This window comes from Erithacus rubecula (genome assembly GCF_903797595.1).
Source record: "Erithacus rubecula genome assembly, chromosome: 17".
NCBI lineage: Eukaryota > Metazoa > Chordata > Aves > Passeriformes > Muscicapidae > Erithacus > Erithacus rubecula.
In genome coordinates this window covers 15,039,661-15,053,560 of record NC_136669.1, presented here as the reverse complement: position 1 = coordinate 15,053,560, position 13,900 = coordinate 15,039,661, and the positions used below count along the sequence as shown (strand labels likewise).

The 13,900-nt window shown below is 54.0% G+C and overlaps 1 protein-coding gene across 1 annotated transcript in view; it reads right to left on the bottom strand.

Annotated features, from left to right (window-relative positions):
- Positions 1-7,740: 7,740 nt before the first annotated feature.
- Positions 7,741-13,900, bottom strand: part of NTN3 (netrin 3) — a 29,674-nt gene continuing 23,514 nt past the window's right edge. The window contains exons 6-7 of the mRNA XM_079321084.1: positions 8,552-8,626; positions 7,741-8,289 (exon numbers count right to left, since the gene is read on the bottom strand). Of these exons, the coding sequence (XP_079177210.1) occupies positions 7,961-8,289; positions 8,552-8,626 (404 nt within the window). The 3' untranslated portion in view covers positions 7,741-7,960. The remainder of the gene's footprint in view (positions 8,290-8,551; positions 8,627-13,900) is intronic.

The following is a 13,900-nucleotide window of genomic DNA, read 5'->3' as shown; positions in this document are numbered from 1 at the left end:
AGTTCACCTATGAGTAAAATTCAAGTTTTTATGCTTTGGTGTCTTTTATTTTTCCCCTTTTTGCCTTTCCCTTTGACTAGGGGAACTCAAGGGGATTTCCAGGCCATGTCCTAGCTATGGGGCACCATATTCCTGTGCCAGTTGGGTCAGCACAAGGAGCAGCAGGCAAAGAGTGGTGTGTCTGCAGCCCCTTAGCAGCCCCCACCTCCCCAAAATTCCCAACATCAGCAAGCACCATGGGGTCTGTGTGGAGAAGGGAGAGATCAGGGCTTTGCTGGGAGGAATTGGACATCTGGAGCCAAAAGCTTCCCAGCCTTGCTGTGCCCATCTGCCCCTCTGTACTGGGATGGGTGGCAGAGGGGTGCTTGCAGATGGGGACATCTTGGATGGTCCCTAAACACCCCCTGCTACCCCCATCATCCCCCATTGCCTGGCTTCCCACCATTGCCCTGATATTTTGCTGCAGGGAGGTGGAGGCACCCAAAAGGCTTCCCCACAGCTTTTTTGAGGGACCTGATGGACACCTCTTCCACTGTCTGCCCTGTCCTGTACCAGCTCCTGCCTGTGCCCTTGCCAGCAGCCCCTGGATCTCCAGCAGTGCAGAGCAGTGTTTGAGGCTCACCACCCTCTCCTGCTCCAGAATGGTTTGAGTGGGAAGAGACCTTAAAGAATGTCCCTTTCCAACTCCCTGCTGTGGCCAGGGACACTTTTAACTAGACCAGGTTGGCTGGAGACTGATCCAATCTGGCCTTGGACAGTAGCTATGGGCAGCAGATCTTCATCCCCATCCCACACCATGGAGTCTCTGAGCTCCTCATCCCCACCATCGAGGCCATGCAGTGGGAGTGGTGGTGGCACTGTGCTTCCCAGGGATGGGAGCCATCTGGGCTAGGAGGTGAGGGAAACAAAGCCCTGAGACACCTGCATCCCTAGGAATCACACTTTTTACAGGAACAGGGCAGATCTCTTGTCTCTAGAGAGGCTCCAAAATTCAGATGGAAAAAAAATGTATTTTCCAACCATTATATTTCGTGTAAAGAGCTGTTCATCCACTTAAAATATAGGTGACAAGTACAAAAGGTATTTGTCATTCTAGAGGAGGCCAAATCTTCAGGAGATCCAAGATATATGCTATGCAGCCATGGCCCAGCTTCAATCTGCTCTTACACTGTAAATTCCAATTACATCATGCAGCCTTGTTTAAATACCGTGAAACCTGGCTCATGCCCTAAGTATGTTTTATATATTGCCACATCCATTTGAAATAGATGGGCAATGTGTTTTACGGCACATGTGCAAATATCTCCATATTTTTCCATCTGGGGGTTTATGGGATCTTTCAGAAAATTAATAATGGGGCTCGGAGGAAATGTTCGACTTGGAGGCAGTAGCAGAGATTTATGGCCGTCCCACTGGATGCCAGAGAAAAGTCTAAAAGCACCAGAGCAGACACAGGCCCCACGATTTCACCCTGAGAGCTGATTCGGCATAACAGTCAGGACCAGGAAATTCCCCCTACAGCCAGCAGGTTGGCAGGAAGGCACTGCTCAGGAAGTGAGGAGCAGGGATAGGGATGGGGATGGAGGTGGAGACCTGGAACATCCTCGTGGATGCTGCCAGTGGCTCAGATTTGGGCAGGGCACGGGAATGAATGAGCCTTGCTGGTGTGGGGGCAGCACTGCCTGGCCACTCCAAGGGCCCCCTCTGGCCACCCTGCCTTGTTCCCAGCTCCAGGTTTTGCTGGAAAAGGGACAGTCTGTATGTGTGTGCTGGCCAAAGCCACCTCATTTCTGGCTCAAGATGCTGTCTAGAGCCTGTGGGGGTCTGCTGGGTATCCTGATGGATGAGCAAATCCCAGCTGCCCCAGCATGGGGAGCAGCCAGGGCTCCCAGGACACTGACCCAAGCAGCACCAGCCCTGTCCTGGGGCCACAGGGATCACAGCATGGGTGGCCAGCAGGGCTGGGAAGGGATGCACAAGAGTCACCACATACCAAAAGCCACAAATGGCCCTGAGGTCAGGTCAGTGACCCATAGCACAGTCACAGAGCTTTAAGCATTGGAGACAATTTGCACTCACTGTGATCTGTCTGGCAGGACACAGGCAGGGGACAGGAGAGGACAGGCAGGATGCAGCACCTGGCTTTAACCTCTGCTGCTGCAGAGGTCTCTGTGGGGATGTCTGCCAGGGAGACACCCAACCCAGACACCTCCAGACCCCTTGAATATGCTGAGTTGTGTTTGCTCTGCTATTCTTCATCTCCTCACTCCCTGTGCTGTGATCCCCACTGTGGCCCAGCCAGGGGTCACCTGGTGTCTGTGTGTGCCTAGGCTGGCCACTGCTTGCTCTCAGACAGGGGATCCTCCAGGACCAGCCATCCTCTGGGAGTGCAGCTCTCCCTGCTCCTGCACAGCTGATGGTTTCCCACTGTGTGGGTGTGCAGGGGGAGGGGGGGGGGGAAGGAGTATGTGGTGTTTATTTTGAAAGCAGAGAGGCTGGTTCTCCAAGATTTTGGGGTAGACCATCTGGTCCAAGATGAAAACATTGTCAGTTTATTGAGTCTCACTGTGGTTGTGTAAACAGAGGACCAGCTTAGATGGATGCTGAGGGTCTGATCCTGTCCCATGCAAAACATCATTGATTTCTGCACAAGGATGATGATCCCAAGGCATGAGGGTACTGGCATGGCTCTGATGGGGCAGCAGCAGCCCTGGCACCTTTGTGCCATGACTCCTGTGCCACTGGCAAACCTCCTGGCACATCACCAGAGCAATGCCTCGGAGCCAGCTTGGGGCATGTGCAGCTCCGGGGCTGTTGCAGGATCCCCCCATCCCCAGGGGATCACTCTTCCCTCCTGCCTCATCCTCTCCATTGCCACCGAGGTGGGAAAAACCCGGCAGGAGGGAGCTGACGGGTTTCTCCAGATGGTGCCCCGCTGACCCCAGCTGTTCCCCATCCTCGGCTCTTCCTTAGGAAAACACGGCATGGGCCAGCCCATCAATTAATGGTTTCCTCATGTTCCCCCTGCACAGCCCATGTGGGAAGCTGCCTCCCTGCTCCCCAGGCCCCCCTGAACCGAGCGCCCTGCACCCCACACAGGTGCTGCACATCCTGTGCACACAGGGAGCACGTGTTTAACCACTGAATCGTGCCCTTGAAAAGATGAACAAGGAGATGAACAAGGTTGGATGAAGGACTGCATGAACAAATGAATGAATGACAGGTGATTAATGCTGATGGAATAAGTGCCCCCAAGGCTGGTAAAAACACACTAGGCATATTGAAGAACAACACTTTTCTCACCGTTCTGCAAGGATAAGAGGGGCTTGGAGCAAACAAATTCCCCAGGCACTCGTTTGACGTGGTCCTGGGTGGGAAAAGTGTGCCATGCCCTGGTCCTATGGCCTCTGTGGAAGGATGAAGGAGCCATGGCTGGGATTGGGAGGGCAGGAGGAAGGCTGAGAATTGCAGAGGCTGTGCTGTGCTTAGGAAGCAATATTTAGGATGTCAACGAGACTTGTAAGGGTTCTAAAGTGCTGAGTAAAACACCATGTTTGGGTAAGGGGTAATGGACAGAGAGCTGCAGTACCAAGGGCACGGGACAGAGGATGTGGCACTGATTGGATGGATGGGATGTGGTTGGTTGGATGTGGTGGGTCACCACACCTGAGGAGAGGCAGCAGGCCACAATTGCCTAGTACCAAGTCCACAGGGGGCAAAGTACGACTTGTCCATGTTATTGGGCTGGAAAAGCCACCATGGTATGGGCTGGCAGAGCCACCACCACTGCCCTCTGACAGCTGAAGCCACTACTAAGATCCACTTGGATCTACATGGTAGACAGAAGTTGCTCTGTGTACCAGAGAGCATCAGGAGAACAGGGAGAGCAAGACCAGGTCAGACTATGACAGGGGTCACTTTACGTAGGCATTGCCCCTTCTTAGAGGCTCAGCTCCTTACCAGAAAGAATATCCTCACACCCCAGCACTGAACTCTGCCCTGCTGGCCAAACAAAATTATCTTTGCTTGATCTTGTTTCACCTAAGGAAGGTGTTTTCCTGTGTGATGCAGTCAATTTTTATTTATGTGGCCTTGGCTACCAAGAGGAAAATGATGGAAAATACTCTACACATACATCCATTTGTCTGTACACTCAAGCTGGGGTTCAGCTGTCCAAACTCCTGTGCTTTCTCATGAGTGGAGCTGGCTGGACAACACAGCAAAAGAGCATTGAGTTTTCTGTAGTATTCTCACATTTTGTGTCTTTCCTTGGCCATATTCCGGGTTTTCATGAAAAATGTCCACTGGCGTTTTGAAATGAAAAAAATTTCAACCAGCTGCAAAATTCAGTCCCAAAGCAGGGGGGAAATTGCAAACTTGGCCTCTCTTTCTGCTGCCTTTGTGTCTGAAATACTTTGCCCCAGCTGAATACTGGGAAAAGACCTGTTAAATAAAAAACCAGGGATGGAAATGTGCATAGTGGTTTTGGCCCTTCCCACGTGGGCCGGCATCCGCTGCCTGCAGCAGCCGGTCCCAGCATGGTGCTTCTGGCACACTGAGCTCAGCCAGCTGCTGCACAGGGCAGGGGATCTGTGCTCGAGGAACTGCGAGTGCACCAGAGCGCACCAAAGGCTTTTCAGATGCTTTGCTGAATTAATAATTTTTTCCTTGAAGAGCTATTTTGGAAAACATATGGCTTTGTAGTGCCAAGCAGAGTCTGCACTGCAGTCTCTCTTGCCCTTGCAAAGCCCATAGCTGTTGGCTGCAGCCACCAGGACTGTGTGACATACCCTGCTGCCACCTGAGTCCCCTCCCTGTGTCACCCATGGGCTCTGGCAGTTCCCAGTGGTGTAAAGCACTCCCCACCATCAAAGGGGTGGATAGGGCTGGGTAGGTGCTGGTGGATATGGAACTGCCCCTGCATTTGCAGCTCTCCACCAGCCTGTGCTGGTGTGTTCTCCAAGCCCTGCCTGATCTACAGGGAGGGACGAGCAGCATTCCTGAACAAGTCCATGGTGTGCCCTCCACTGCCCTTGGTGTTCTGGCACCAGCTAAGGGTGATCCAGCTACAGTGTCTCAGGTACAGCCAAACCCATGTACAGTCCCCAGTTCCCAGCTGACCATGCCAGGCAGAGGGAGAGGAGTAAGCAAGGTAAATTCTTGTTTTGAACATGGAGGTGATATAAACAAGGGAAGTCAGGAAAAGTTCTTCAGCAATTGGACTCAGTGAAGGTGCAGAGTGGCTTCCTCCAGTCCTTCAGCCAGGATTTTAAGACATTCCCTAGCCAAAGGGAGAGAGGGAGAGAGCTCCTCTCCTCAGCATGGACCATGGGGTGATGGTTCTGCTCTGGTGTCTCTGATCTGCCCCAACAGGACACTAAGATGCCAGCTGGGAGCCTTCCTTTCTCGACAGTCCCAGATAGCAGAGGTGAAAGAAGAGGGAAGAGCTGCCTGGGAGGATAAATGGAGAACTCCAATCAACAAATTTCTCCGAGAGTTTTAGGTGTCCTGCTTCAGCAAAGGAGAAATCAGCTGTCAAAGGAAACCCTGGAGCTCCCTGCCTGAGAAGGCTGTGTCCAATGCTTTTGGGGAACACAGACACATTGTGCCTCTTCTTGCTTGGAGAAACCACATGCTGCTGAAGCCCTGCCCTGAGAAGTATTCACGCCCATGAAACTGCCCTGATCTTTCTGGGCCTTGGCTGCTGAGGAGTCAGAGAACACTCACATCCCACGGGGCAATGCTGAGCAGTGTCTGGGACAGAAGGGATGATTCTGATCAAAGTCCTATCTTTGCACAGCCAAAGGGTATTCCACCACTGATTTCTGTGTGAGGACTCCTGCATTTGCCCAGAGAAGTTGCCCCATCTCTGGAAGTGTCTGAAGGCAGCTTGGGGCTTGAAACAACATGGTCTAGTGGAAGGTGTCCCTGCCCATGGCAGGGCTTGGAAGAAGGTGATTTTTGAGGTCGTTTCCAACCCAAACCATTCTGTGATTCTGTGACTATTGGGTGCATGGGGTTGGATTGAGCCTGAGCCAAGGGCAAGTCTGGTGGAAGCAGCTATGGGAAGAAGAGGAGAACTAGGTGGCTCAACTACACCAAGAGCCATCTCATGGCAGAAGCCAATAGTCTGTAACAATCCAAACAAGAGGAGCCAGGGATGGGAGGGTGCCCTCAGCTCAGAAAGAGGAGGCAAGAAGGTCTGTTTCCGGGAGGGGGGATAATATCAGCTCATCCAAGCCCAAGTGGTCCCACGTACCCATTGCCCCTCAGCTTCTGGCCACTCCACATCTCTGCCCATGCCCTTTGTAGGTACCCAAGTACCCATGGGACCTGAACAGTGGCACTGCAAGCCCTCCACAGCTCTGAAACGTCACTCCCAGCATCTCCCGCAGCTTCGCTAACGCACCTGCAGGTTCATACAGACATCCCTGAGGCCAAGATCCTCTGTCCCCAAACTCCCTTGTCCTGAAACCCAACAGTGCTCCACTACTCTCTTGAGCTGGAAGCTCCAGCACCACCCTGGGATGCTGAAGCCCAGAAGGAGCACCATGGAAAAGGGAGTCCACTCAAGCTGCTGTGGGCTGGAAAGGGTAAAGTTTCATCCTAATGGACTGGAAGACTGTGATGTAGGCTACAACCCCTCACTGAGCCATTCCATAAGTAAGGGAAGGTTTGTGGGGAAAGGAATATCTATTGTCAGAGCACCTATTATTTCTATTTATATTTATTAAGCCAAGACTGCTACAATCTCAACATGGGAAGATACTGGTGTCTGTTTAACCAGAGACTAATACATGGTGAAGAAGATATAAAAGACTAGAGGTGGATCAATGAAAACTCTTCTCTCTTCCTGTCACCTCTGCCTTGTGCATCTCCTCGGACAACCTTGGCCACAGCAATTCTTCCCAAGAGAGCACACAGTCTGGTCAGCTCTGGAAGATGCACACCAGGGCAGATGGTCACTTGGTGTCATCTTAACAGAAACAGGTGAAATAATGTCAGTTGGTACCAGGTGAGAATACAGGCACAGAGACCTGAGTGGATGGATGATGAGACATCAGCCTGGCCAGGCTGTCCAGTCCAGCTCAGGTTCAGATGGAGCAGGTGGACATGGGAGGGGAAAATGGTGTGTCCATGTCTTTCTCACTGGGCTGTCTGGACTAGGTACCAGGACACGGCAACCAGGGGTTGTCAGGTCTGTCCCTTCCTCCCCAGTGGACACAGCCCTGCCTGGTAGTGGCCACCAGGACACTGCCAGGGCCTGGCTCCTCTGATGGCGCTGCACAGGTCCTGCCCCAGCCAGCAGCACTGGCTCACGTGAGCCCACGGTCACCAGGGAATCAGGCCTTGTAAAAGTTCATTTGTCCTTCCTGGTGGAGCTCCTGGGGCTGGACACTCTGCAGCACTGGACAGTTTCCATTCGGCCTGCCCACACATTGGGATGAGGGACAGAGGACTCTGACCTCCTGCTCCTCCTGGGCAAGGAGAAAGGCAGGAAGAGGTCTGGCAGCATTTCAGAGTAAGCACATTTTCAGAGTGAGGAAGGATCATACCCTGTATGCTGGAGAAGGGAGAGCTGTCAACTGAGGTGTCAGCACAGTGCAGAAGACAACTGTGTTAGAGGGAATACAAAACCTTGAAAATGAGCTCCAGAGTGCCCAGAGCAGGACACCGATCACCTTCAAGCTGCTCCAGGAGACAGGCACCCACAGGACCTTGCTCCACTTTGCTCCTCAGTAAAGGTTTGTCATTACTGCATTATTTTTAATACACACTTAGAGAAAAGGACTGACACGCACACCCACCCGTGCACACGCACACAACAGGAAACCATTGCCAAAATATACACTATAGACAGTCCGTTCACACTATATATATGTACAGAGTCCGTGGGCGCAGTCTGGCAGCGCCCAGCTGGGCTGGGGCTGGGCAGGGGTGCAGGGTGGGTGCAAATCCCTCAGGGCTTCACACACTTGCCCTTCTTCTCCCGCCGCTGCAGTTTCCGCAGGCGGCGTGTCCAGGCGTCCCGCCACTGGATGACCAGGCTGTTCTTGTCGGCCATCAGTCCGGGCCGGTCAGTGGAGTTCTCGCTGATCCCCATAACCAAGTACTTCTTGCTGATCTGGATCTTGGGGCACTTGCATGACAGGTCTTTCAGGTGGATCCACAAAAAGTTGTCACCGCGCTTGACCCGCTCATCACGGCACTTGTAGACAGAGAGGATGTTGATGGTGAACTTGGCCCAGTTGGCCACCGTCTCCATCTCAAGGATGTTCACCTGGACCACTGAGGGGAGAATGGGGGAGGCAAAGTGATGGGGGATGCTTTGCTCCCCAAAGCAAAGTCGGGACAGGAACTGCCCTTCCCCCACCGCCCCACTTGCCTCATTCATTGCAACTTCGGGAGGGCTGATTTGGGGACCCCTCCCCATATGGAGTGTCCCCCACCCCCCGGATGCCTTTATCTGCCCCACCTGTCTCTGGCCACAGCCAGCCCTCATCTGCCTCTGGGGCAAAGCCCAGAGCTCCGGGAGGTCAGAGGTCCTTACCATAGTCCTTCTTGCAGTACTTCTTCATGTTAATCTTGTAGTTGCCCTTGGCTGGTTTGCAGTAGGAGTCACAGTCTGCGGCAGAAGAACAGTGGGTTGAGCACTGAAGGGCTTGAGACATGTGGGGACTCATCCCACCATGGGGAGGAGGGAGTGGGGTGGAGGGGACAGCAGCAAGACCCAGCCTGGCAGAAGGGTACTTGTCTCCTTCCAGGTCAGGGCCTGAGCACTGCTGGGGATGGGGGTCTGTGGAGTCCAGCTGCTCCCTGGCACCTCACAGGGGCTGGGGACTCAAAGAGCAGCACAAACAGCTTGTACCACATCAGCTGGGAAGAGGAACCAAGTGGCCTTGGGTGCATTGAGCAGACTCTGTCACTTGTGGTGACGGTGTCCTGCAGACAAGTCAGCACAGGGGTGGTGGAGGAAGCCTGGGGACTCCTTCCAGACACCCAAAGGGATGGATGGGAGGGATGCAGGTGAGGCTGGCAGGGGCCATGGCCAAGGAGAGTCAACAGAACAGCTGTGACCGTGCAGTCCTGGGTGATGTGGGAAAAGAGGATTTGGCACCAATCCCACAGTCAGTCCCCCAGGGGGCAGGTCCAAAGGCAGGTCTGACACCAGGTGATCCTCAGGGGCCAGAGTGGTGGGATGCACCCTCAGGGGGCAGCCCCTCCAGGGACCTGTGCCTCATGGGTTCCCATAAGTGGGGAAGGGCACTCAGGCTGTGGAAAGGAAGCAGGTGAGGGAAGTGGCTCTGCTCTACCACATCACTGCTGCTGCCCAGGCATCCCCTGCTCAGGCTGCTGCAGAAGGGCTGGGGAGGCCACCAGGCTGTCCTCCACCACCCTGCTGTCCCCCAAGGCTCCTGTCCTCCAGAAGGCTTTTTTCTGTGCATTTCTAAAGCCCCCAGATTTGCATCTGAAGCAGAGGGAGGGCAGGGAATGCCTCTTTCCTTCTCCCCAAAGCCTTTGATCCCAACAATTGCCCGAAGCAGCCCTGTTCTCCTCCTTTCTTTACTCTGCCATCTTCCTTTGAACATCTCAATTTCTCTCTTTCCAAATGGCAAGTTTGTTTTTTTTTTTTTTTCTGAGCTCATCTTTCTTCTTTCCTCTGCCTTTTGCAGGTTCTCCCTCTGGCTTGGCCCCACGTCCCAGGACAGAGCCAGCAGCCTCTAAAGTTGTCTTTGTTTGTGGGTTGCTACAGTGATCACTGGGGATGGAAGCGAAGCTCTAGGGGAAGACTGGGAATAACAGAATCCTGTGCCAAGGGGAGGAGGAGAAATGAGGAAAGAAAAGCCCAGGAGCACAAACTCACCCTGGGCTCTGCTGCTCTCCTCTCTGACCAGCTTCTTTTTATCTGGGACTTCATGCCACCTGCTCCAAATTTGTCAGTGATAGAAGCAGTGCAGCGTGAAGCTAATTCTTGGCAGAGGCAGATGAGCTCTGATTGTCAGTTCAGCCCCCCCCGCTGCCACAATGCCCCTCTGCCTGGGCTGGCAGAGCTGCCTTGGCCCTGCTGCCTCCCCTGAAACAGCTGTGGGGGGCAACAGAGGGGCCTCAGGGCCTCTCCTTGGGGGTGGGGGGTGGCTGCTGAGTGTGCTGGAGTGCTTGGTGGTGGCACTGAAGGTGTCCTCACCCACTGCATCCCTGGGAAGTGCTACAGCCTCAGGCTCAGCCTGCTGTGCTCTCTGGGATACCCTACAGCTCCATCCCAGACTCCACCGTGTCCCCTGACACTGCTCCATCATTTCCTGCACCATGAAAGGGACTGAAGATTGCCTCCCACCTTTTTTGGGGGAGCCCCTGTCAGGACAGGAGACCTTTTCCTCCCTGGACAAAGGGGCACAGAGACCATCCTGCACCTGGCATCATTTGCCACAGGCCCTCCCAGGGACACCACCCTGTGGGGGTGGGGGGTGGCCTGGCCTGGGGCTCTGCTGGAGCTGCCTGGGCTGGGTGATGCTGCTGAGGTGGTGGAGTGCTGGGGCTGATGGGTGTGGGAGCAGGCTGTGGGGCAGCCTCAGCCAATCTGCCACCCCCTTCCCTTGGCAATGGGGATGAGAGAGATGCAGAGAGAAATCCTGTAACTGCCCTGGGCTCCTGCTCGTGATTAACAACATAACACTGTGATTCAAAGGAGCCAGAAAATTGTGTTGGGAATTAACAATTTAGGATTAGTTTGGGGATTTTTTTTAACCATGGCTTTGTGCTGAGGAACATTCCTCAATTGTAAAATCAATTCCTGCTCCAGCTATCTGAGAAACTAGGAAAGAAAAAAGAAGTTCAAATAACAGGAAGCATTTCCATTCCTTGGCCCTGAGCACATGGATTCCTCCATCACTGGGTGTGGGGCAGACATGGACGCTGTGGCTGGAAAGTGGCAAGAGATGCCAGGGCAGATGGATCCTGCCTGCACCTCCCCAAACTGCCTCTTCCTGAGCATCCTGTCCTGCTCCTGCAGGGTTTTGCCATGGGAGGGCTCTGCTCAGGGATCTCAGCCCCGAGTCCTGATCACAACACAGTCATGGACCACGGTTCCATCCTCCCAAGCACACAGGGATGCTGTGTGCCTGATGGAGCTGCTCCCACAGACAGGCCCTGAGAGCCCATGGCTTTACACATTCTGCAGGGCAGTGGGGAGAGGGGCAGCTTTAGCTGTGTCTGTGCAGCTGATGGGGCAGCCAGGCCCCACAGAAGGGCTGGGGGTCAGCAGAGACCTGACACAGCCCATGGCATGGAAATGCACCCACAAACCCTGAAATGCTTCTGCATCCCTGGTATATGCTACAGCCCCAGCTCTAACACTGCTGCATCCCTGGGAGATGCTATGGGGCAAAGTGGGAGGAGGCAGCTGACAACCAGAGCACTGGCCTGGTGTGGGCATTCCCCATCCCTGTGGGGGAGCATGTGTGGGAGAGGTGGCAGGTTTGCACACCTGGTTTACTTCTCTCCTTGAAAAAAAGGAATATTTTGTTTTCAGAGAGACGTAACTTAATTAGGTGCTATGGCTGCAAATCTGCCCTGTTTTGCCCTCCATGAGTTTTGTTAATTCTACTAATGGGGAACGTGGATTTCATGTTTTTCCACTAAGTGGAAAATATTTTAAGATAATAAAAATTTTGAGAAGTGGACCCAGGACGTTTCATCACCAAGCCAGTCAGGTGCTCAGGCACAGACATCAAAGGCTTTGGAAGACTGGAAAGGCAGGAGAAAACTGGGAAAAGTGATGCAGAAGATGGCAATGTCAGTGAAAAACCTGGACACACCCAGGGACTGAACCCCAGCACAGAGGAGGATGTGGAGAGGGCGGGAAGCCCAGCACCTGAGCATGGCAGCCCTGAACAATGTGCCCCTGTTCCTGCAGCCAGCACCTGCTGCCAGAGGCAGGCAGGAGGTGGGGAAATGGGGGGAGAGAAGGTGCTTAGAGGCTGGCTGAGGTGCTGAGGGCCCCCTGGGGAGTGCCCAGCTCAGGGACAGCTGGGAGCTCCTGGAGCAGAGGGATGTGGCCTGAGGGGCATCAGGGAGCAGGCAGGTGTGGGCAAAAAGGACCACTGTTGGCAGCCCAGCCCACCAGGTGCAGGTAACCCTGGCAGCACCAGCCAGGGCAGCACCACCTCCCATCTCTGATCCCCCCAGCAAAGGGGGCAGCAGGACCCCCAGAGGGTCCCCTGATCCTCCAGTGGTGCAGACTCTGGGCAGAGGCAGCTATTTTCCATTAAGGATATTTGAGCTAGAAGCCAGAAATCTTAAACCAACAAAGCCTCAGATAAACTGGAGGCAGTCTGAGGCAGACCTGCTCTGCTAAAACAGAACAAACAACCCAGCTCTCTGCCAGTGCTCTTCATCTTTGTACACCTGAACAGCTCAGACATCACTGTGAGACTGACCCTATTTATAAAGCACCAGAGGGGAGTCACCTTGGTTAACTCTGCTCCATGTTGCACTCTCTTGTGGCAATAAAACTGGCCAAATCTCTCATTCTGCCCCCCCATTGTTTTCCTTTTCCCAGAGATGTTCCCAGCTCCCTCCTCACAGCCAGCAGGGTGGGCAGGGCAAGCAGGAGCAGAGGTGATGGTGGTGGTCTGCCCTGTCCCACACAGCTTCCCCAGCAGTGCCACCATCCCTTCAGCAAAACATCTCCCCACCAGGCAGAATGTGCACTCCAAGCCTCATCTCTCCCCCTGTGCCAAAGTGAGGAGTGAAACCTCCGCCAGGTCCAGGCAGGACTGCTCCTCACTGTCCTGCAAAGAGCCCCTCTTTCCAGAGCCTCCAGGGGCAGGGCTGGGAGGGCTCAGCAGTGCCCATAGGTGCTGGGTGGGGTGCCAGGCTGTGCAGAGGTCCCAGGCTCTGCCCCACTCCTTGGGGTCCACCTGTGCTAAGCCAGCACTGCTGGAGCTACGCATTCCTCCTGTGCATCTCCCCTCTCCATCCCCATCCACATACTTTATTCCTGCCAGAGGAACACACAATCATTAAGGTTGGAAAAGGCCTCCAAGATCATCAAATCCAACCTTGAACCAAATACCACCATGCCCACTAAACCACATTGCAAAGTGCCACACCTACTTGCTTTTTGAACACTTTCAGGGATGGTGACTCCACCACTGCCCTGGGCAGCCTAGTTCACTCCCTGACAACCTTTGCAGGGAAGAAATTTTCCCTGATGTCCAACCTGACCCTCCCCTGCCACAACTTGAGGCTGTTTCCTCTTGTCCTGTTCCTCATTCTCTGGGAGCAGAGCCCAAACCCACACCTGGCTGTTTCCTCCTCTCAGGGAGTTGTGCAGAGCCACAAGGTCCCCCCTGTGCCTCCTTTTCTGACCCCCCTCCCAGCTCCTTCAGCTATTCCTCATCAGACCTGTGCTCCAGACCCTTCCCCACCTCGTTTCCCTTCTCTAGACACGCTCCACCCCCTCAGTGTCTGCCGTGTTGTGAGGGGTCAAACATTCCATCTCTTCAATACACCTCATCCCTGGTTCTCTCCTACAGTTCGTGCCAGCGAGTTCATGCACGGGTTGCAATGGCTGTACTGGAAAACGTTCCCTGAGGGCTGGAGAGCATATCCCAGACACACCAGCCTGGGAAGAGGCTGCTGGCATTTTCCACTGCTGAAAGGGGAGCTGGGAGATGTATACAAAGAGAGCACTGGCTCTCCAAGAAGGGTGTAGGCTTCCTCGGGGTAGATGCACCCTAAACACAGCACAGAGAAGCTGCTCATTAAATATGGGTTCAGGGAGTGGAGGGGGCCCTGCTGTCTGCACAGGACCATGTGCCATAGAATGGAGAATTGTTCAGGATGTCTATTCCACCACAGTGGAATGCAGGGGAAGACTGGGCTCTTGAGTCAGCAG